This window comes from Ovis aries, chromosome 3, assembly GCF_016772045.2.
Source record: "Ovis aries strain OAR_USU_Benz2616 breed Rambouillet chromosome 3, ARS-UI_Ramb_v3.0, whole genome shotgun sequence".
NCBI lineage: Eukaryota > Metazoa > Chordata > Mammalia > Artiodactyla > Bovidae > Ovis > Ovis aries.
Window position 1 is genome coordinate 180,118,602 of NC_056056.1, and position 24,696 is coordinate 180,143,297.

The 24,696-nt window shown below is 48.1% G+C and overlaps 1 protein-coding gene across 3 annotated transcripts in view; it reads left to right on the forward strand.

The window, feature by feature from the left end:
* LOC101102047 (apolipoprotein L3-like) overlaps nucleotides 1-18,647 on the forward strand; it is a 234,245-nt gene extending 215,598 nt beyond the window's left edge. For all 3 annotated transcript variants that reach the window (XM_060413195.1, XM_060413196.1, XM_027967744.3), the window contains exons 2-4: nucleotides 7,622-7,730; nucleotides 13,025-13,151; nucleotides 15,634-18,647. In XM_060413195.1, coding sequence (XP_060269178.1) covers nucleotides 7,700-7,730; nucleotides 13,025-13,151; nucleotides 15,634-16,444 — 969 coding nt within the window. In that variant the 5' untranslated portion in view covers nucleotides 7,622-7,699 and the 3' untranslated portion in view covers nucleotides 16,445-18,647. The remainder of the gene's footprint in view (nucleotides 1-7,621; nucleotides 7,731-13,024; nucleotides 13,152-15,633) is intronic.
* The last annotated feature ends 6,049 nt before the right edge of the window (nucleotides 18,648-24,696 follow it).

The window sequence follows — 24,696 nt, forward strand, 5'->3', positions numbered from 1 at the left end:
CGATGCTTCCTAAAGCCCACTTGAGTTCACATTCTAGGATGCCTGGCTCTAGGTGAGTGATCATACCATTGTGATTATCTGGATTGTGAAGATCTTTTCTGTCCAGTTCTTCTGTGTATGCTTGCCACCTCTTCTTCATATCTTCTGCTTCTGTAAGGTCCATACAATTTTTGTCCTTTATTGAGCCCATCTTTGCATGAAATGTTCCCTTGGTATCTCTAATTTTCATGAAGATATCTCTAGTTTTTCCCATTCTGTTGTTTTCCTCTATTTCTTTGCACTGATCAGTGAGGAAAGCTTTCTCTCTTTTTTAAATTTATTTATTTTAATTGGAGGCTAATTACTTTACAATATTGTATTGAGGAAGTCTTTCTTACCTCTCCTTGCTATTCTTTGGAACTCTGCATTCAAATGCTTATATCTTTCCTTTTCTCCTTTGCTTTTCACTTCTCTCCTTTTCACATCTATTTGTAAGGCCTCCCCAGACAGCCATTTTGCTTTCTTGCATTTCTTTTTCTTGGGGATGGTCTTGATCCCTGTCTCCTGTACAATGTCACAAACCTCTGTCTATAGTTCATTAGGCACTCTATCAGATCTACACCCTTAAATCTATTTTTCACTTTCACTGTATAATCATAAGGGATTTGATTTAGGTTATAGCTGAATGGTCTAGCGGTTTTCCCTACTTTCTTCAATATAAGTCTGAATTTGGCAATAAGGAGTTTATGATCTGAGGCACAGTCAGCTCCTGGTCTTGTTTTTGTTGACTGTATAGAGCTACTATATCTTTGGCTGCAAAGAATATAATCAATCTGATTTCAGTGTTGACCATCTGGTGATGTCCTGTGTAGAGTCTTCTCTTGTGTTGTTGGAAGAGGGTGTTTGCTATGACCAGGGTATTCTCTTCGCAAAACTCTATTAGCCTTTGCCCTGCTTCATTCTGTACTCCAAGGCCAAATTTGCCTGTTACTCCAGGTGTTTCTTGATTTCCTACTTTTGCTTTCCAGTCCCCTACAATGAAAAGGACATCTTTTCTGGTGTTAGTTCTCTAAGGTCTTGGAACACAAAGTGATGTTGTTATCAGAATTTTCTGACATATCCCAAAAGAAGTCCAGCTTGGTTCTTATCTTTAGGGAAAATAACTTTGATCCCATCTCTTCACAACAAGTGTTTTTTAAGTTAGCATTAATTGAGCACCTGCTCTGTGTCAGCCATCATGTGAAGCACTTTGCATGCATGATCTCAGTTTTCTCCACAATAAAACTGAACAGATGAAGAAACTAAGGCCAAAAGTAGTTCAGTAACTTGTCCAAGGTCACATAACCTGCCCCTTCCTTATGGGTTTCAACTCTTCTCAACCTGAGGCTGTTTGCTGCCAGCAAATGACATGGAAGAAACATTCTTGGTGGGATCTTGAGAAGGAAGAACCTCTATCCTAACCTTAGGATCCTGCCTGGAGGAGGTGTGTCTGCCAGGAGGAAGCTAGCCTGGGGAGATCTTCCCAAGGGATCTGGGTAAAATTCTTGGCACACTTGTGTGGTTTACCTGGACAGTTTGGCCTCAGCCACAAAACTCTCCCAGGCATTGTCTTCAGTGAGCAGGAACGGCAGTTCTTCCCTGTTTACTCTCTCTGGGAAATACTCAGTGACAACGTCAGTAAAGTTTTGGCTCTCTACACAGAAAAAAAAGGAAAAAGATTACAAGAAATTATGGTGGAACATAAATGGTATTGAGTTTAAAGTGGCTCAGCAGTAAAGAATCTGCCTGCAATTCAGGAGACACATAAGACGCGGGTTCCATCCCTGGGTAGGAGTATCCCCTGGAGGAGGAACTGGAAGCCCACTGCAGTATTCTTGCCTGGAGAATCCCATGGAAAGAGGAGCCTGGCAGGCTACAGTCCATGAGGTTGCAAAGTTTGGACACGACTGAGTGACTGAGCAAACAAGAGCACACACAAACTGGCTCAAGTTCACCTTCCTGAGCAAAATCAACTGGGGTACTGTTCATGGATTCACCTGGGGTTACAGGTAGTCCGTTCCCCTGCCCCTAATTCATAAGTTGAAATCCTGATGCCTCCTTCCCCCTGCAATGACTGTATTAGGAGATAAGGCCTTTAAGGCAGTAATTAGGTAAAAAGAGACCATATGTGCAGAGTCCTAATCCAGTAAGATTGGTGCCCTTATCAGAAGAGTCATCGGATTTCTTTCTCTCTCTACCCCCGAGCAGGAGGGCTTCTAAATTTTTCTCTTTTCCCTGCATCACTAAGGGAGAAAGGAAACTTGAACTTGCCTGGAGGGAACCCGCACAAGTAACTCTGTATTGATTGGTTGGGGGGGAGGTGGGTGGGGGAAACAATGGAGCACCTGGGTGTCCTCAGGGGTGCTTGAGGTCCATAGGACCAGTATCTGCCTAAGGCAGTCACACCTGGTAAGCAGGTGCTTATATATGGGAGCACTGGGAAAATGCCCTAACACAACATGGGGCAGGAGGGATGCTAAAGAGAGGGAGATGTTTCCACCTGAAACTAACACATTCCAGGTAGAGGGGACAGCAGCACACTGGCAGGACCTACTGTGCGGCAGGCACTGGCCCAGGCCACGGACATGCGTGGTATTTTACCCTCATGAACACATAGGAAAACACTATTTCTATTTTACAGGTGAGGTCAGTTAAGGAGCTCCAGGTCACACAGGTGGGATGTGGCAAAGGCCAGTCTGGGGTTTAGCTCAGGGTCCGCTGACCCTTGCAGAGCAGCTGGGTGCACAGCAGGGCAAGAGCTGGAGGAAGCAGCCTCTGTGGTGATGCCCCAGGGCCTGCGAGCAAGAGGAGGCTGAGACCAAGGGAGAGGGCAGGAGAAGCTCCGGATGCTGGGAGGCCACCTCCCCTGCCCCTCCTGTCCTTGGGGACTCCCCCTGCTGCCCCCTCCCGGTCCTGCCCGCACTTCTGAGTCAGTTGCTAATGACAGCGGGAGAGGAAGTGGGCGCCTTAGCTGATGCTCTCTTGAGAGAACAAACCCTATTTCCTCTTAGGTTCCCCGGAAAAGAGTCCCCATGGGCAGAGGAAACAGGGTTGGCCCTGTCTGGTAGACTTTCCTGAGTCACTAAGACTCTGGACTTCCTATAAAAGTCCTCCCAAATAGACCTATTGTCAGGTGGAAATAAGTTGAGGTAGAAAAGAGCAGTGTGCTCTCAGCCCTTCCTGTGAACTCTGCATCCATCCAAATGGCCTGATCACCCACGCTGGGCCACTGGGACCAAAGTCACTGGTGTCGTTGTTACCTTCATGGACAAGACTACAGACATCACCCACTCAATGGACATGAGTTTGAGCAAGCTCCAGGAGTTGGTGATGGACAGGGAAGCCAGGCGTGCTGCAATCCATGGGACTGCAAAGAGTTAGACACACGACTGAGTGACTGAATGGAACTGAACTGAGACTACGAGGGTTGTAGGTGACATGCTCAGAATGGCTAAGCGGTGGGCTTAGGGCCCTCTCCCAGGGACCATGGGAGCAGAGCAGAGGCTTTCCCGGGGGTTTCTCAGATGAAGTGTTGCCAGGATTGGGCGTTGAAAGATGAGCATAACTTTGCCACGTGGTAGGAGCAGGTGTTTCTGGAAGAAAGATCTGAGGGAGGAAGTGCCTAGAACCTGCATGAGTGTGCCCCTCAGCAGCCCGAGTATGACCAGTATGCAGTGAGCAGCTGGTATCTTCTGGGACTGTGCCAAGTGCTGGCAGTGCGAAGGTGAGTAAGGCAGGCAGGCTGGAGAGTGACGGTGGATGGAGGGGGCGGAGGGGCTGGAAAGAAGGCCATGGAGCAGACGGAGCACTATTGGCAAAGGACCTCACAGTCTGGTTTCAGTCGGCTGATATGGGTTTGTAGCTTCTCTGTGTGTTGGGGACATTCACCTTTATCTTCTCTAAGTATTGCAGACATTGTCTCCAGATCTCTTGCATTTTGATTTGGTTTACGGAGTCCTTAGCAATTTCTAATTTTTAAGAGGTCATTGGTTTCTGGGATTTGTGTCTTGGTGAGACAGTTTTCTCCAATATGTTTTCATTTCTTCCAGTATGTTTGTAGATTTTTTTTCATTCTGGTTTACCTTTAGATCCCTTTAGGGTTCACTAATGGATTAGAGCTTTTTGTTTCTTCTTCTTCCTCCTTTTATCTGCCTTCTACCTTCTCCCTCTTTCCTTTTTTCTCCTCCTCCTCTCCTGCTCTCCCAGACTCCCTACCTTCCTTCCTGCATGTCTGCTGCTTTATCTCCTTAAAGCAGGATTTACTTAACAGGTACCTACTGCAATCAAAAAGGAATACACTGTTTTTTCCTGCCTTTAAAGGACCCTCTAGTGCAGTAAGGCATTATTCAGATTTTAGCAGGAGCCCATGTCTTTCCACAATTCTCTCTTCCTCTTTCTTCTGCTGTAAAAATATCATGGCTAGAGTAAGGAGACATGAGGAAATACAGGTATTTCCTGCCACCTGAAAGTACAGTATTCCTACAAAAGCTTTCCTAAACCAAGATGCCCTAGTGTGAAGAAGATATAGGCCTCACTTCACAGTTTACTGGAGAGGCTGACCTTTTGGAAAGCAAGGGACGCCCATAAATGGAAACGCTCAGAAACCTGATGGCACTCTGTGTCAGAAAGAGCTTTTATCAAAACAGAAAAGGAAAAGAAATGGAATCACCCAACTGCAGGTAAAAGTGGTGTGCTGCTGTGTTTTCACGAAGCTGGTTGCTTCATGTCCCAGTAACGGGTCCCACACCTCGTATTCTAGCCAGGCTGTGCCCAGGAGGGTGGAGGGAGCCCCAGAGGCCCTGGAGCAGGAGGAGCAGCAGAGAAGAGACAGGGCCCCTGCCCAGTGCTGGGAGCTGCAGAAACTCCACACAAACAGACCTGCAACCAGGAAAGTGCAAGATTCCAGGGGAGACTGGAGAGGAACTGGGGGAGACAGCAGGGCGGGGAGGCTTTGGAGAGGGAACTCTAAATACAGGTAACATTTCACCTGGTAAGGCAGGTGGGACAAGGCCTTGAAGGGGGAGGGGCAGCCTGAGCAAAGGCCTGGAGGCCGGGGGGAATCAGAGTCCAGGCAGCTGGGAGTCAACCAGGCCCCGTGGAGTCAGGAGGGTGCGGAAGATAGGAGTAGGAGCATCAGGAGGGCCTGGTGATGGTCTAAGGACCCTGCACTTGATCCTGCCCTAACCCCTCCTTTCCCTGCCCAAGGCGGATAACTTGCAGCCACATGGACAAGACGTTTGGTGAGAATCTCTGCACACATGGAGGGGAGGCCTCTGCATCTGGCCATATAGTTGGGCGGGGAGTCTTTTCAGGGTTCTCCTCTCTCCCACTGATAGGCTTTTCGGGGAGTAACCAATCAGAGGCTAACAGAGGAGGATGCCCTGGATATTAATGCAGCAGCAGAAGCACTGTCCAGCATCCACACCCAGCTGAGGCCCCAGACAAAGGGTAGGACCAGGACAAGAAGGGCAGGGAAGGACAGAAGGACGAGGTGGAGGGTCCAAATGCATTTTCAAGTGTTTGGCATCATCCAGGATCTACTCTTTCTGCCGAAACCATCCTCGTCTCTCTGCCTTGTCTCTTGGTCCTTGTGTTTCCCAATTTCAATTGGCTTCCCTGGCTCCTGGGTCCTACAGTTTCGAGGCAGAGAAGGAGGCAGGGGACCAGCCAGCTCTCCTCTCCCACGTGCCTGGAGACGGGCCTGTCTGTGTAAATTCTCTCCTATCCACACAGTCAGTGGCCACAGCCTCCGTCACCAGGCATTCTCCCTAGTAATCAAGCTGATGGTTACTATTCTTGAGGGAAACCCTGGGCATTGCAGAGGGAAGGTGATAGAAAGAAAGATTCTAGGATCTGTCCTCAGGTTAGGGGTTTGGGGGAACACTAAGGAAGTTGGGCCACTCTAGACTGGGTGCTGTAGAGAATGGCAGGGGCAGTTTTACCCATGATTGTCTCAGTAACTCCATCTACTGAGAGGGGAGATCAGAGCAAGGATAAAGGTGCAACAGGTAAATAAAAAGCAGTCATAATTTTCAGCCGAGGGAGTGAGGGTGAAGACTCTGTGTTCCTGTCGCCTCCATCCCTGCTCTTTATTTATTATTGTTGTTAGCAGCAAAGTGACAAGAAGCTGGGCATGGGATCTTGAGCCCAGAGAGTGGGGTGGGATCCAGTTCTCCATGAACAAGGTTTCTGACTTTGGGCAAATCACAGAACGTCTATGCTCCAGCTTCCTTAGCTGCAAACAAGGATACAGTGGTACACACCTCCTGGTTATCAGAACAATATGGATTATAATTTACAAAGTCTTAGAGTAAGTACCAGTGCAGAGCAAAATCAGAAATACAAGCCACTCTCACGAGTAGCTGTTACTATAACTATAAGGACCTTTACTATCATTTCAGTCAGGTCTCAGCAAGAATACTAAATAAGTACTCTTTTGCCTTCTTAAAATACTGCCTAAGTGTAATTAACATGCTTTCTTTTCTCATCTCCCAACTCAAGATAGTCACAACCAGAACCAAAAGAAGTTCTCTCTATATAAAGATCTGCTATTTAAATAATAACAGAGACAAGACGAAGGATGGGCACCATCACCTCTGATACGTGTGAATGTAAATGTGTACAGCTTCTTTGCATAACAAAGTAGCTTAAGTAGGAAAAAATGTTAGGTGTTGATACCCTTGGATCCAGTCATTCTACTTCTAGAAACAGCTTAATGAAAGAATCTTAAATGAAGGCAAAGTTTTATGCAAGAAGAGTATTCTTTGCACTACTATTTACATAAAGAATTAAAAACAGCCTGAAGTCCAACAATCAGGAGTGGACAGCAAAGATGACACCAATCAGGGCCTCAGCTGACCAGGGCAGGGCTGCGGGGATTGGAGTGGGGCTGGTGGGACTCCAGAAAAAAGGTCTGTGGGATAAAGGCTATTGTAGAAGTGAGGAAGATGTGTGCCGTGGGAGCTATAGCACCGGGGACTTTATCAACGCAGAGACTCGAGCACAGAGTGCATGACAACATTTTGCAATAAAAAGAGTCATTTTCCAATTAACCTGCATCCACAAAGAGACATTTTTGTACATTAAAGCAAGTAGAGCATAGTCATCACCAACCTGGGATTTGGATCAGAAAGATTTGGGTTCAAGGCTGGGCTCCAGCAGATATGTGAAAACTTGGACTGACCTAAGTTTAGGTGGGTTTCAGGAGCCTGCACATCATAGACAGTGGATCAATATCACCTATAACCAATTAGTAACACAAGCGTTCCCAACCTCATGTAATTTCCAGAGTATCCCTTCCTACCTGTTCTGCTGTCTCTGGTGTTATTGCTCCTGTACTTCGCAGATGGCTCTCTCCTGTCTGATTATCCTCTCTTGTACCCCAGCAGGAGAGCAGAGCTCTGACTGGGGAGGACGGCGGGAGGATGAGTAACTTTCCTTAACAGGTGCTCTGCAGAGCCCAGGGGACAGAACCACGCGGGGCTAAGTCCCCGGTGGCCCTGGCGGCTGTCCCAGGGGAAACCACCCAGGACCTCACCCCTCGCTGCCCCCTCAGCCACCGCTCACGCGTGATCAAGCCCACATCTGTTTTCTCTTCCCCAAGGGTGAAACGTCACCTTCTTCCAGCCTGACACAGACCGGTGAGCTGAAGGGAGATCTCTGAGACCCTGCTGCTGCCACCATGAGCTCAGAAGATCCCAAGGACTGCTCAGGTAGTCAGCCACCTCGTCTCTGGCAGGTTTCTACTTGTGACCCAGAATTGAGGGTGCTGGCTCCAGGCCCAATTAACCTGCCGAGTAATCAAGAACTGAGAAAGGCGTGGATGAGCATCCCCCAGAGAGGCAAGGGGAAGTCCCCTAACACTTGGCGGTCTGTCCCCACAGCCTCTTTCCTGGTCCTCCCCTCAGGGAGCCACAGGCAAGATGCTAACTTCCTCCCCCTGCCTCCTGACCCCCAGCTATAGACTCAGAAGTGAGGCCAGGACAGCCCAGGGAGGGGGGCGGCACAGCAGAGCAAGTCCCCAAGGCCAGGCGGGACAGGGAGAGGAGGTCCCCTGGAGCTTCTCCTGCCCTCTCCCTTGGTCCAAGCCCCCTTCTGCTCCCAGACCCTGGGGTGTCAACACAGAGGCTGTTTCCGCCACTTCTCACCCTGCTGCCCACCCAGCTGCTCTGTGAGGGTCAACAGAGTCTAAACTGAACCCAGTCGGGCCTTTGCTGCCTCCCACACCTGTGTGACCTGGAGCACCTTACCTGACCAAACCTGTAAGATGAGAAGAATATTTCCCTATGTTATGATGAGGACCAAATATAATGTGTGTCCGTGGCCTGAGTCAGGGCCTGCCACATAGTAGGGCCTGCCTAGTGCTGTGCTGTCCCCTCTACGTGGAATGTGTTAGTTCCAAGTAGAAACCTCTCCCCTTCTCTAGACTCCCCTCTCCTCTTCTCTAGAATCCCCTCTCTCGAGTGCTGTGCTAGGGCACCTGCCCAGTGCTCCCATATATAAACATCTGATTACCAGGTGACTGCCTCAGGCAGGAACTAGTTCTATCCTTCTCAAATGCCCATGCAGACACCCAGTTCAGTTCAGTCGCTCAGTCGTGTCCGACTCTTTGTGACCCCATGAATCGCAGCATGCCAGGCCTCCCTGTCCATCACCAACTCCTGGAGTTCATCCAAACTCATGTCCATCGAGTCGGTGATGCCATCCAGCCATCTCTTCCTGGCATTCCCCTTCTCCTCCTGCCCCCAATCCCTCCCAGCATCAGAGTCTTTTCTAGTGAGTCAACTCTTCACATGAGGTAGCCAAAGTATTGGAGTTTCAACTTCAGCATCAGTCCTTCCAAAGAACTGCCAGGACTGATCTTTAGGGTGGACTGGTTGGATCTCCCTGCAGAACAAGGGACTCTCGAGTGTCTTCTCCAACACCACAGTTCAAAAGCATCAATTCTTCAGCGCTCAGCTTTCTTCACAGTTCAACTCTCACATCCATACATGACTACTGGAAAAACCATAACCTTGACTAGACAGAACTTTGTTGGCAAAATAATGTCTCTGCTTTTGAATATGCTATCTAGGTTGGTCATAACTTTCCTTCCAAGGAGTAGACGTCTTTTAATTTTATGGCTACCATTATCATCTACAGTGATTTTGGAGCCCCCCAAAATAAAGTCTGACACTGTTTCCACTGTTCCTCCATCTATTTCACATGAAGAGATGGGACCAGATGCCATGATCTTTGTTTTCTGAATGTTGAGCTTTAAGTCAGCTTTTACACTCTCCACTTTTACTTTCATCAAGAGGCTTTTTAGTTCCTCTTCACTTTCTGTCATAAGGGTGGTGTCATCTGCATATCTGAGGTTATTGATATTTCTCCCAGCAATCTTGATTCTAGCTTGTGCTTCTTCCAGTCCAGTGTTTCTCATGATGTACTCTGCATAGAAGTTATGTAAGCAGGGTGACAATATATAGGCTTGATGTACTCCTTTTCCTATTTGGAACCAGTCTGTTGTTCCATGTCCAGTTCTAACTATTGCTTCCTGACCTGCATATAGGTTTCTCAAGAGGCAGGTCAGGTGATCTGGTGTTCCCATCTCTTTCAGAATTTTCCACAGTTTCTTGTGATCCACACAGTCAACGGCTTTGGCATAGTCAATGGAGCAGAAATAGATGTTTTTCTGGAACTCTCTTGTTTTTCGATGATCCAGCGGATATTAGCAATTTGATCTCTGGTTCCTCTGCCTTTTCTAAAACCAGCTTGAACATCTGGAAGTTCATGGTTCACATATTGTTGAAGCCTGGCTTGGAGAATTTTGAGCATTACTTTACTAGTATGTGAGATGAGTGCAATTGTGTGGTAGTTTGAGCATTCTTTGGCATTGCCTTTCTTTGGAACTGGGATGAAAACTGACCTTTTCCAGTCCTGTGCCCACTGCTGAGTTTTCCAAATGTGCTGGCATATTGAGTGCATCGCTTTCACAGCATCATCTTTCAGGATTTGAAATAGCTCCACTGGAATGCCATCACCTCCACTAGCTTTGTTCGTAGTGATGCTTTCTAAGGCCCACTTGACTTCACATTCCAGGATGTCTGGCTCTAGGTGAGTGATCTCACCATCCTGATTATCTGGATCATGAAGATCCTTTTTGTACAGTTCTTCTGAGTATTCCTGCCATGTCTTCCTGATATCTTTTGCTTCTGTTCAGTCCATACCATTTCTGTCCTTTATCGAGCCCATCTTTGCATAAAGTGTTCCCTTGGTATCTCCAACTTTCTTGAAGAGATCTCTAGTCTTTCCCACTCTGTTGTTTTCCTCTATTTCTTTGCATTGATCACTGAGGAAGGCTTTCTTATCTCTCCTTGCTATTCTTTGGAACTCTGCATTCAGATGCTTATATCTTTCCTTTTCTCCTTTGCTTTTCACTTCTCTTCTTTTCACAACTGTTTGTAAGGCCTCCTCAGACAGTCATTTTGCTTTTTGCATTTCTTTCCCATGGGGAAGGTCTTGATTCCTGTCTCCTGTACAATGTCACAAAGCTCCATCCATAGTTCATCAGACACTCTATCAGATCTAGTCCCTTAAATCTTTTTCTCACTTCCACTGTATAATCATAGGGATTTGATTAGGTGGCTTAGACGCTAAAGCATCTGCCACAATGCGGGAGACCCGGGTTCAATCCCTGGGTCGGGAAGATCTCCTGGAGAAGGAAATGGCAACCTACTCCAGTATTCTTGCCTGGAGGATCCCATGGACAGAGAAGCCTGGTAGGCTACAGTCCATGGGGTCGCAAAGAGTCGGACATGACTGAGCGATTTCACTTCACTTCTGAATGGTCTAGTGGTTTTCCCTACTTTCTTCAATTTAAGTCTGAATTTGGCAATAAGGAGTTCATGATCTGAGCCACAGTCAGCTCCTGGTCTTGTTTTGCTGACTGTATAGAGTTTCTCATTCTTTGGCTACAAAGAATATACTCAGTCTGATTTCAGTGTTGACCATCTGGTGATGTCCATGTGTAGAGTCTTCTCTTGTGTTGTTGGAAGAGGGTGTTTGCTATGACCAGTGCGTTCTCTTGGCAAAACTCTATTAGTCTTACCCTGCTTCATTGTGTACCTCAACACCAAATTTGTCTGTTACTCCAGGTGTTTCTTGACTTCCTACTTTTGCATTCCAGTCCCCTAGAATGAAAAGGACATTGTTTTTGGGTGTTAATTCTAAAAGGTCTTGTAGGTCTTCACAGAACTGTTCAACTTCAGCTTCTTCCACGTTACTGGTTGGGGCATAGACTTGGATAACTGTGATATTGAATGGTTTGCCTTGGAAACAAACAGAGATCATTCTGTCATTTTTGAGACTGCATCCAAGGACTGCATTTCAGACTCTTTTGTTGACTATGATGGCTACTCCATTTCTTCTGAGGGATTCTTGCCCGCAATAGTAGCTATAATGGTCATCTCAGTTAAACTCGCCCATTCCAGTCCATTTTATTTCGCTGATTCCTAGAATGTCGACGTTCACTCTACCATCTCCTGTTTGACCACTTCCAATTTGCCTTGATTCATGGACCTAACATTCCAGGTTCCTATGCAATATTACTCTTTACAGCATCGCACCTTGCATCTATCACCAATCACATCCACAGCTGGTTATTGTTTTTGCTTTGGCTCCATCCCTTCATTCTTTCTGGAGTTATTTCTCCACTGATCTCCAGTAGCATATTGGGCACCTGCCAACCTGGGGAGTTCTTTCAGTATCCTATGAGTTTGCCTTTTCATACTGTTCATGGTGTTCTCAAGGCAAGAATACTGAAGTGGTTTGCCATTCCCTTCTCCAGGTGACCACCACATTCTGTCAGACCTCTTTGCCATGACCTCTCCGTCTTGAGTGGCCCCACTCGGCATGGCTTAGTTTCACTAAGTTAGACAAGGCTGTCCTCGATGTGATCAGATTGGCTGTTTTTCTGTGATTATGGTTTCAGTCTGTCTGTTCTCTGATGACCTCTCGCAACACCTACCGTCTTACTTGGGTTTTTCTTACTTTGGACATGGGGTATCTCTTCACAGCTGCTGCAGCAAAGCGCAGCCGCTGCTCCTTACTTGGGCGAGTTGCCCCTCCTGATCTTGAATGTGGAGTAGCTCCTCTCAGCCACTCTTCCTGCGCTGTCTGTCGCAGCCACCGCACTTCCGGAGTGGGTAGCATTTCCCTTCTCCAGGGGATCTTCCCAACCCAGGGATCGAACCCAGGTCTCCTGCATTGCAGGCGGATTCTTTACCAGCTGAGCCACAAGGGAAGCCCTAAGTAAGTGTTACTTGCTCAGTCGTGCCCGACTCTTTGTGACCCCATGGACTGCAGCCCACCAGGTTCCTCTGTCCATGAGATTTTCCAGGCAAGGATACTGGAGTGGGTTGCCAGTTCCTTCTCCAGGGAATCTTCCCAACCCAGGGATCTTCCCAACCCAGGGATCGAACTCGGGTCTCCTGTAATACAGGCAGATTCTTTGCCAACTGAGCTACAAGGGAAGCCCACAGAAACCCAGGTGCTCAGTTATTTCCTCCACCCACAGCACCCTCAGCAGTCAACACACAGATCTAGTGCTGTGGGTTCCCTCCATGTGAGCCCTGAGTTCATTTCGCCCTTAGTGATGCATGAGAAAAAGGAAACCTAAGAACACTTAGTACTTCAGGGAAGAGAGAGAAAGAGATCTGACGTCTCTTCATTTAATAAGGACACTGATATTACTGAATTAAGGGCCCACACTGAAGGCCTCATTTCACCTAATTACTGCCTTGAAGCCCCCTGTCTTCTAATACAGTCATTGCAGAGTGGGTGGGTCTGGGCGTTAACTTATGAATTGGGGCTGGTGCATACAGTCCACCTGAGACCCCAGAGAAATCCATCAACAGCATGCCAGATGAATGCTGCTCAGAAAGGTGAACTTTAACCACTTATACTCGATACCGTTTACATCACACCATAGTTTATTCGAATCTTCAATTTTTATTTTTCTGTCTAGAGAGCCAAAGCTTTGTTGAGGATGCCATTGACTATTTCCAGAAGAGTGTGAGTTGGGAACACCTGCAATTCCTGCTCACGGAAGACAAACCCTGGGAAAATTTTGTGACCAAGGCCAATTTGTCCAGGTAACAATGCAGGTACACCAGGAATGTCACCAACATGCCCCCACTGGCTAGTTTCCTCCAGGCAAGATCCTATGGTTGGGGTCGAGGATGTTCCTCCTCAAGATCCTATGTGGAATGTTTCCTCCGTGTTATTTGTTGGCATTGAATGACGTTGGGTAGAGAAGAGACGAAACCTGCAAGGAAGGGCAGGTCATATGACCTTGGACAAATTACGGAACTACTCTCTGCTTCATCCTCTGTTCAGTTTATAGTGAGGACTCTGAGAAAATGCATGCAAGCACTTTTCATGATTGCTAACACAGAGTAGGTGCTCAATCAATGTTAATTTTAAAATAAGCTTGTTGGGAAGAATCAGGGACCTTCTCCCTGGAGATGAGAACCAAGAAGGACTTCCTTGGGTCAAGTTGGAAAATCCTGACCCAAACATCATTTTGTGTTCCTGGGATTCTGACTAAAACTCCTTCACTCCCTATCTTAGGAATTATACCAACACTGCAGGTTCTTGCTGGCCAATGAGGCAGAGAGGCTGGAAGGGAACTGGTTAGAGCTGGTGGGATCCTGGATCTAGCCCTGCCCAACTCTGGGCCTGTGGGTTTAAGACTTTGAGTCTCAGATTTGTTGTGTGTTATATGTCCAGTGGGAATAGCAATTCAGTCTATGGATTGTAGTGATGGCCTCAGAGTGAACTGCAGGTCAGAGGTGCAATCATCTCGTCCGAAGGCCCAGGGAGGCCTGCACCAGGGTCAGACCCAGGGGTCAGGGTGGAGCAGAGGGTCCAGGTTGGAGGACGAGTAGGCAGGCTTGGGCAGCAGGGCCAGGACTAGAGTGAGGAGAGTGGGCCCCGAGGACACAGGACTGAAGGGGCTGTGACCCTAGCAGAGGTCCTGGGAGAGGGAGGGGGGACATTTTCTTCCCTCCCTGATGGGATCCCCTCATGCTGGGCTAGAGGGCCCTGGGTGACCATGTCCTCCACACCCTGCCTGGGACCTGGATTCTCACTCCATCTGGGACCCTCTTCTAATCCACATGAAGCCGCCCTGACAGTGGGAAGGCTGTGTGGCTCAGGGAACCTCCAGGGTCCTAGTGAGTGGCTGCAATTGGGTGTCATTTGAGGGATTCTGAGGAGCCTCGCATGTCTCCACCCAAGAGGAAGACACTTCCTCCATTCGCTGTGCAAGTGCCGGTCTCTTCAGGCTCAGCAGTTCAGATGTGCGTTTCCTCAAGTCTCTGGGATCTTCAGAGGTTCCATAAGGTTGCACAGAGCCTTGGGGTGCAGGCTCATGAAGATGTCACAAATTAACATGTGACCCCTGAGAGGACAGGGGTGCTGGGTGCTGGCTCAGGAGTCAGTGAGGTGAGCTGGAGGGCCCATGGGAACAGGGCGCACAGCTCATCTCCTGCTTCCCAGTCAATATGGGCAGTGACAGACCCAGTGTCCTTCTGCAGAGAAGGCCAAGGGTATCAGGCTTGGGTGAGAGCAGATGCCAGGCAAAACGATCGTTAAGGGTCCTTTTAGCTGAGTTTTGATTAAAAAAAAAAAAAATCTAGACGCACAGTTAGCCGATCTGAAAAGTATGAGGGCACAGTCCCAGGACTGCCCTTACATTTTCCATCAAGGGCAAATTTGGGGGGTCCTACAACCACCCTCAGATTTTAGAACTCCATAGAAGGATGCACAGACTCATTTAAAGCATCAGGATCCCAGTTATGGTTTATTACAGGGAAGGATGCAGTTTCCCACCAGCCACAGGGTCTGGGCAGGTTTCACACACGAAGCTTTCATTGTCCCCAGGATACATTACTGTCCTGGATTCAGTGGGGCAGGACACACGGAGTACTGCCCGCCAGGGACGCTCACCCTATTTAACAGCACATTACCCTGACCTCTCATCTCCAGCCCCTCCCAGAGGTCAGACTAATGCCCTAGCGTCCAGCTCCTCCAGAGGTCAGAAGTGATACCACGTGACCCAGAGGCCCACCACATGTCAACTTGTCAGACTGTCCAGTGGCCAAAGTCCCAGGCAGACGAGGACATGCCTATCAGCCAGAATATTCTTGGTGCCTAGGGACCACATCCTAGCAGCCAAGAGCAAAGAAAAAGAGGACTCCTCACTATACACTAAGGTCCCTGAATGAAGGGTTTTCTGCTCTAATCCCAATTCCCTGTTTATCTGTGACGTTCCCATTTTACACACATTCTGGAAGTGATGGTATTGGTCTGCCTTTGAGGTGTCTTTATCAAATATCTCTCTTAAGTTAAAGGTCTCCTAAGCTGACCTTTGCTTATTTATTCCATGATTGAATAAGTACATGAAGCACTAACAATATCCAAATGAGGGTTTATGGTTGGAAAAATTTTTACATTGGTAAAATATTGTAATTTACAATAAAATTTCTGTGGTTTATGCAGGATAGAGCTTGTTGAGCCTGTTTCATAGACAAGCAAACTGTCTTTCTAAGACTTTAATGTTCACTGTTACAGGGAAGAGGCAGATGGACTCCGTGAATATCTGATCAAGGTGCAAACTGTCTTGGCCGGGGAGGACCAAGACAGGCTCCTGCAAAAATACCAGCAGGAAAAGGAGAGGTTTTTGAAGGAGTTTCCTCAGGTAAAACAGGAGCTGAAGGAGAACATAAAAAAGCTCCGGGAGCTCGCAGACAGTGTTGACAAGGTGCACAGGGACTGCACCATCTCCAATGTGGTAGCCTCCTCCACTGGTATTGCGTCTGGTGCCCTGAGCATCCTTGGCCTGTTTCTGGCACCCTTTACAGCAGGCCTCAGTCTGGGACTCTCAGCTGCTGGAATAGGGCTGGGAGCAGCATCTGCTGTGACAGGTTTGTCCACCATGGTGGTGGAAAATGTGAACACGTCATCAGCAGAATCCCAGGCCAGTTCCCTTAACACAGACAAAGTAAAATGCTGTCTAAGTGATCTCTACCAAGTTAAAGACTTGCGGAGGCATATTCATGCCATCAGGGAGGCCAGACGCAACCCTCAATTAGTAGCGACTGCTCAGTCCCACATAGAAACCTGGCAGCTCTCTGACCCAGCTCCCCAAGAGGTGAGCACACATTTCGGAGGCACACCTCTGGCAATGACTAGAGCAGCCCGCATCGGGAGTGGAGTCCTCTCAGGTGTATTCATAGGGCTGGACGTGTACTCCCTGGTGAAAGACGCACAGGACTTGCAGGAGGGGGCAAAGACAGCATCGGCTGAGAACATGAGGCAGAAAGCCCAGGAGCTGGAGAAGAAGTTGGAGGAGCTCACCTGGATCTATGAGAGTCTGCAATAGGGCCCGGCTGGGCCACCCCTAGAGCAATGCAGGGACCAGGGACGTGTGCAGGGTCAAGAGAAGAAACCACTTATTTTGGACTGAAGAAGACACTGAGGGAAGAATAAGGAGAGAAAGGGAGACTAGCATTGAGAGGCCAGGAGTAGGGGAGCTTTGAAAATGGGAGAAAGCCAGAGAGTTAGGATTGTAGAGATCCAGCACAAGTAGCAGGGGCTCCTCTATCGCCCTCCCCAGTGTCTGATATTCCAGCAAGAAGGGTTTCCCCTGGTGATGGTCTCTAGCCCTGCTTCTCCAGCATCAACTCACATTTGAACTCAGTAGGGAGTGACTTGTTTGTTTCCGTGTTTTATTAAAGTATAGCTGATTTACAATATTGTATTAGCTTCAGGTGAATAGCAAAGTGATTCCATTATACATGTATCTATCTACAGATTTATCCTTTTGAAATGTTTTATACGTTCTTCAGTTCTGTTCAGTTAGTCGTTCAGTCTTTGCAGCCCCATGGACTGCAGCACGCCAGGCCTCCCTGTCCAACACCAACTCCCAGAGTTTACCCAAACTCATGTCCATTGAGTTGGTGATGCCATCCAACCAGCTCATCCTCTGTTGTCCCCTTCTCCTTCCACCTTCAATCTTTCCCAGCATCGGGGTCTTTTCAAATGAGTCAGCTCTTCACATCCAGTGGCCAAAGTATTGAAGTTTCAGCTACAGCATCAGTCCTTCCAATGAAAATTCCCAACTGATTTCCTTTAGGATGGACTGGTTGGATCTCCTTGCTGTCCAAGGGACTCTCAAGAGTCTTCTCCAACACCACAGTTCAGAAGCATCGATACTTCAGTGCTCAGCCTTCTTTATGGTCCAACTCTCACATCGAAACATGACTACTGGAAAAATCATAGCTTTGACTATAGGGGACTTTGTCAGCAAAGTGATGTCTCTGATTTTTAATACGCTGTCTAGGTTGGTCATAGCTTTTCTTCAATAAGCAAATGTCTTTTAATTTCATGGCTGCGGTCACCTTCCACAGTGATTTTGGAGCCCAAGAAAATGAAGACTGTCTCTGCTTCCATTTTACCCCCATCAAGGAGGGCTGCATGATGCCAAATCTCCCCTACTCATGGAAGACAGAGAGATGGGGACACAGCAGAGTGGGTCCCAGAGTCTCTGTGAAGGAAGAGTTCAGGCAGCTTTCCCCCCAAGGTGGGGCTGTTCCAGAAGTGAGTTGACACTTGATGCCAGTCACAGAGGGTCCCCATTGGCCCCGCCAGAATCAGCACTCTTTGGCCCCTGGAACTCAAGCCTCTGAGCTCGCTTCTTTGGACAAGAGGTAATTGATGTTTATGACTCATCTCAAGCTCACAGGGAGCATTTATGGAAGGAAAGTACATTTTTTAGACTACTGGAAGGTTGAAGGATTTCTCTTCCTCTAAGGAAACGGCATAGTCCAGAAAACAGACCAACCTGCCAGTTTCCCCATTTGGGAGCAAGTGTGAGCCTTAGTTTTCCCAGGTGACATTGAGATAGTAAATGTCCCATCACAGGCCTGTGGTAACTTGCACAGTGTTGAGTGTGAAAGTGTTTTACAGACTGTAAAGTGTTCAGGTGCTGCTATGTTTGCCCACAAAGGTTCAGCTTTTCAACAATTTGTTTTAATTTTTGAAAATCATCAAATTTACCATCTTACCCACTTTTAAGTGTACAGTTGAGTGGTATTAAGGACACTCACATCATTGTACAACCAGCGTCACCATCCAGCCACAGATTGTTTTACATCAAAAATGAAACTATGTCCCAATTATGTGCTAATACCTCATTCTCCCTCCTCTCCAGCCCTGGCAAGCACAGTGTACCCCTGATTTTTATGAATTTGCCTCCTCTCAGGACCTCATATGAGTGGAATCATACAATATTTGTCCTTTGTGATGGGTTTTTTTCCCTTTCTTTTTTCCTTCCTGTGGTGAAATAAACACAACATAAAATTGACCACTTAAGCATTTTTAGTGCACAGGTGAGTGGCATCAAGTCCATTCATCTCTTGTGCAGCCATCACCACCATGCATCTCCATCTTCTTTCTTCCTGAAACCTGAGGCTCCACTGGACTGAACTCGCCTCCCCCTCCCACAGCCCCTGACAACCACCACCCCGCTTTCTGTCTTTATCCATTTGCCTACTCTGCAAACCTAATAAACACAGAAAATGCAATAAGTTTTTTGTGACTGTTTTATTTCACTGAACACAATGTCTTCAAGGCGTGTGCACGCTGTAGCATGTGTCTACATTTTCGTCCTTTTAAAATAATATGTTTAAAAAGAACTTTCTTCCTTTTTTACATCAGTATTAGTCTGTGGTATGTATAGACAGAATCTTTCTTCTGTTATTTTCCTTTCTTCCACACTTTTGCTATTGTGATGAGAGCAGCCTGGCAGAGAGTGGCCGAGACCAGTTCCCCTGAGGTTTGTCAGCCTGGAGGGGATCCCCTGTGCTCTGTCAGCCTGGTGCCCATCTCCATCAGCAATTCTGATGACTCTGAAGCCCTCAGGCCACATGCTCAGTCTGAAGCTCCCTACTCACTCCCACTGATCCTATCAGCCTGGAGGGGATCCCCTGTGCTGTCAGCTTGGAGGGGATCCCCTGTGCTCTGTCCCCTGGTGCTGTCAACTGGAGGGCATCCTCTGCGCTCTGGCCCTTGGTGCCCATCTCCATCAGCAACTCTGATGACTCTGAAGCCCTCGGGTCACATGCTCAGTCTGAAGCCCCCTACTCACTCCCACTGATCCTATATAAAGGGACAAGGACAGGCAGGTGGGTCGCTGTAGCCATCCTGGGGTACTTCTCTTTTGACGCTGGGGACAAGTGGAGCCCAATTTCATCATCACTGACTGTTTAGGATCTGCAGATGGGGTGGTCTCTCTCCTGCCCCTGGACTGAGGTCTTGCTGAATCCTCACCTTGATCTGAGTCTGCGGCTCCCATGGTTGCTCTCCCGTGAGCTTGTGTTACTGAGCCCAGGATGGTCTGGCATCTCTTGGGCATTCTCAGCAGAGGACCTTCATGACAGCTGGACAGAGTTCCTCTGGACTAGCTGAGTTCTGCATCTCAGGGTGCTTTTGCTTAACTTCCAGATAAACTCATGCTAGTGGAAGAGAGAAGAATCAGTAGGAGGGAGTTTACTGGGGAAAAAATGATTTAAAGGAAAAAAAAAAAAAGGAACTTTAAACAAGGAGTGGTGTTTACAATAGGCAGTGACAACCTTGGTTTGAATCTTGGCTCCTCCCCTGAGTTGTTGGAAGAAAGCCCCCTCCTCGCCCCTGCCATCAGCTGCTGCTGCTGCTACTGCTGCTAAGTCACTTCAGTCGTGTCCGACTCTGTGTGACCCCATAGACGGCAGCACACTAGGCTCCACCGTCCCTGGGATTCTCCAGGCAAGAACATTGGAGTTGGTTGCCATTTCCTTTACCAATGCATGAAAGTGAAAAGTGAAATTAAAATCATTCGGTCATGTCCGACCCTCAGCGACCCCATGGACTGCAGCCTACCAGGCTCCTCCATCCATGGGATTTTCCAAGCAAGAGTACTGGAGTCTTTACTGCAAAAATCAGGTCAGATTCCTGGTCTGTGTTCCAAGGTAATTGTCAGACCAAACTGTAGAGTGTGGTCCTCATGGAGTAACACCTGTCACTCCTCTGTTCCTCCCTCTAAGATGGGTAGGTGACCATGATGCCCGGGCATTTTCTGGGATGAAGCACCCCTGAGGGAAGAGCAGGTGGGCCTCCGTGGGGGGTCCAGCCCCACTGCTGCCCCTTGTGGTGGGGGCAAAGAAGAAAAGGCCACCAGGACTGTAGGCTGTAGGGCCTTTTCTTCTGTTTCTTTATCTGAGAAATACAGCTGACACACCCTAGAGCTGATGTGAGACTACAACAGGAAAGGTATGGACAGAGCCTGCACAGAGGGTGGCCTATGCTCACCCCCCACACACTGCGGCTCTCTGCTCAGGAAGCAAGCAGAAAAGGAGACTCGTTTTCTGTTGTTGACTTTTGAGGTGCCAGATCACCAGCCTTCCTCCAAAGGCCCTCCATTTCGAGAAAAGAAACTGTGCAACTAGAAATAATCCATGGTAGAAAATAGCAGCATGCTCGCAGCCCTTCCCATAAACTGGCATCCATCCACTCACCTTGACCGCCAAGGCTGGGCCTCCTCAGGTGAGTTGCTGGGATCTGAAGGCACTAGTTCTGTGCCTGTCAGCAGGGCCAAGTCTAGAAGGACTTGATCAAAAGGAGGTGGGTGGGGCGTGGACACAGAGGCTGAGGGGCAGCCTTAGGCCCCTCTCCCAGGTACCAAGGGAGCAGAGCAGGGACAGGGGACTCGGCAGGGGAGGTCCTGGAGGGCTTCTCAGAGGAGGTGATGCCAGACATTGGCTTTACAGGGTGAGTATGATTTCACCAGATTTGATGCAGCAGGTGTCCCGGCAGAAGGAGCTGCATGAACAAACCCTAGAAGCCACGTGGGTGTGACCCTGCTACTGCTGCTGCTGCTAAGTCGCTTCAGTCTTGTCCGACTCTGTGTGACCCCAGAGACAGCCGCCCACCAGGCTCCCCCGTCGCTGGGATTCTCCAGACAAGAACACTGGAGTGGGTTGCCATTTCCTTCTCCAATGCATGAAAGTGAAAAGTGAAAGTGAAGTTGCTCAGTCGTGTCCAACTCTTCCCAACCCCCGGAACTGCAGCCTACCAGGCTCCTCCATCCATGGGATTTTTCAGGCAAGAGTACTGGAGTGGGGTGCCATTGTGACCCTAAGCAGCAGCAATATGACCAGGATGTGGTGAGGAGCTGGTGTGTTCCGGAACTGTACCACTTGCTGGTGGCATGAGGGTGCGTAAAGCAGGCAGGCTGGTGAGTGGGTGAATGGGAGGGCTGAGGGGGTGGAAAGACGGCCATCGGGTGGGGGAGTGGTTGCCAAGGGGCTCACAGTGTGTTGGTGGCAGGTCTCCTTCAAGGAGCCGAGGCAGGGTGGGCTGTGTCAGAAGGACATGGGATGCCGGGGCTGGGGTTGTTTCTCTAAGGGGGCAGCAGGAGGGTGGCAATAAGTCTGGGCGGGGCCTGGTAGGCAGGGTGTTGGTAACCTGAGCCACTCAGAAGTGAGGGTTTCACTTCCCTTTTTGTTCTCCGACTATATCCGGGACCAGAAGGTGTGCATGGTTTATTGCAGAGACACACAGAAGGCAGCTGCATCTGCAGAGCTGAGGACAGCTTTTTCACACTCAGCCAGAGGAAGACTCCTGGGTAAGCAGGGGGGAGGACCACCGCCCATCTCCCCATCTTCACGACGACTGTCTGAGCAAACCTTGATTGTCACTAGTTGACAAAGGAAGGGAAATGGAAGTTCAGAGGGGTGAGGCCATGGCCCGAATGACAGAGCCGGGATGTGGAAGCACGTGTTTCTGACGGCTTCCTCCCACCCCTTGGACCCCTAAACAGTGCAGAGGGAGGTAGCCGCCTGCTCAGGTGGTCTCAGCCTGGGATGTGGACCCCTGAGACAGGAGCAGTGACCCCAGAAGGAAGGTGCATGTTGTGGGTGCTCAGTCCTTTGGGAAATTTCAAGAAAGCTGCGGGGATGGAGGAGGGCAGCGGGGCTAGAGTCCTTCTTCCCTGTGGCCTGGCCACCTTGAGTATGCCCCTGGGTACTGTGTGGGGGCTGATAGGGGCAAATGGTTTCTTTTGAGATACAAGGAATCAGCTTTCATCCCCCACCCTGTCCTGAGTGCCTGCTCAGTGCCAGGTCCTGGGGAAAAACGAAGGCCTGAGAGAGGAAGGACGGGAGACCACGTGGGAGACGCAGGCCCTGCTGCGCAACGCCCACATGATGATACAGGGTTTACAATCTTACGACAAGAAGCCAGACTGTAGATATATCAGTATAGCAAGAGGGGCGTGAGATTAGATCTGCATGTTTATAAAGGCAGAGACAAACCTAGAAATTTCTGGGTTATTAAAATCACATTCCACTCCCCTCCCTTACATACCCATGTCAGAAGGTCTGGACTTGGCCCCACTCTGTCCCTGAAGAGCTGTGTGACCCTGGGCAAGTAGCCTCCCCGGGAAATGTTTCCGGGAATTGTTCCCGGGAATTGTTCATTCACATCTCTTACCAATTTGTGGGTTACAAAAAATTAGCATAAAATTTCACAAACTAAAGAAACTTCAGCTCAAAGAGCTGAACTCAGAGCTGTTATGGAGGCTTTTGTTATGTTTCCAGAAGAGGAACTTAACCTTTACTCTCACTCTCAGTGTGGTCAGGATGTTTCCACACATTGAGACTGCAGTTCTGCCAGAAAACAAAACTACTATATTTCACTTGTTAACTAAGTTGCAGCAGCAAATTTGGAAAAGAAACAGAGTATTCTTCATTGGCCACATTCGAGCTCATTCTGGACTGCCTGGACCTTTAAATGCTCTAAATGTGTTGGCAGATTCACTAACCAGGGCTATAGTGGCCTCTGTTTTTGAAGAAGCCCGAGCCTCTCACTCACGTCATCATCAAAATGCTACTGCATTAAGATATCAGTTTCAAATTCCTCGAGAGTCAGCTCCAGAGATTGTTCGTTCCTGCTCACACTGTCCCACTATTATAAATAATTTCCCTATGGGAGTTAGCCCTCGCAGTCTCAGACCTAATGCACTCTGGCAGATGGATGTAACTCAAGTCTCCTCATTTGGAAAAGTGCCCTTTGTTCATGTAACTGTAGATACTTTTTCTCATTATTGCAACTGCTCACACAGGAGAGGCGTATAAAGATGTAATACAACATCTCTTTACTTGTTTTTCATATCTGGGTCTGCCAAAGGCTTTAAAAACTGATAATGCCCCTGCTTACACTTCTAAGTCTTTCTAGGAATTTTGTACAAAGTTTCAAATAAAGCATAACACAGGCATCCCCTATAATCCCCAGGGACAAGCTATAGTAGAAAGAGCACACCAAACATTAAAAATACAAATTCAAAAATTAAAGGAAGGGGAATTTAAGTATAGTTCCCCCCCATCAGATTTTACAACATGCTCTCTTTGTAATAAATAACTTGAGTGTTGGTTTGTCTGGAACCACTGCAATGCTTCATCATCTGTGTTCAGAGCAACAGAATGCAAAGCCGCTGGTGAAATTGAAGGACCTCCTCTCCAGACACTAGAAGGGTCCTGACCCATTGTTAACTGGCGGCCGAGGATATGCTTGTGTTTTTCCACAGGACGCAGACTCTCTGATTTGGGTTCTTAACAGACTGATTCATCATGTCACAGCTTCCCAGACACCTGGTTCCTCCACTGCCATGACCACAAAAAAGGAAGGGGCCTCTTCTACTTCTACCCCCTCCGCCAATACGGAAGATCCCGCTGACCTTGAGATGACTGACACCGGAGATCCCAGATGAGCAGGAAGCAGACCCACCCACCAGACAGATGCCACAACTCCGTATAAAAAATATTGTTCCGAGGGAGAGAAGAAAGATGGCGGAGGAATAGGATGGGAAGACCACTTTCTCCCTCACAAATTCCTCAAAAGAACATTTCAACGCCGAGCAAACTCCACAAAACAACTTCTGTAGGCTGGCAGAGGACATCAGGCAACCAGAAAAGCAGACCATTGTCTTCAAAAACAGGTCACTCCACTGCACTCCAGAGAGAAGAAACCCAGCTCCACCCACCAGAACTCCAACACAAGCCTCCCTAACCAGGAAACCTTGACAAGCCACTGATAGAACCCCACCCACAGTGAGGAAGCTCCAGAATAAAGAGAACTCCACAAATTACCAGAGCATAAAAAGGCCACCCCAAACGCAGCAATATAACCAAGATGAAGAGACAGAGGAATACTCAGCAGGTAAAGGAACAGGAGAGTTGCCCACCAAACCAAACGAAAGAGGAAGAAGTATGGAATCTACCTGAGAAGGAATTCCGAATATTGATAGTGAAAATGATCCAAAATCTTGAAATCAAAATGGAATCACAGACAAATAGCCTAGAGACAAGGATTGAGAAGATGCAAGAAAGGTTTAACAAGGACCTAGAAGAGATTAAAAAGAGTCAAAATATAATGAATAATGCAATAAATGAGATCAGAAACACTCTGGAGGCAGCAAATAGTAGAATAACGGAGGCAGAAGATAGGATTAGTGAAATAGAAGACAGAATGGTAGAAATAAATGAATCAGAGAGGAAACAAGAAAAACAAATTAAAAGAAACGAGGACAATCTCAGAGAC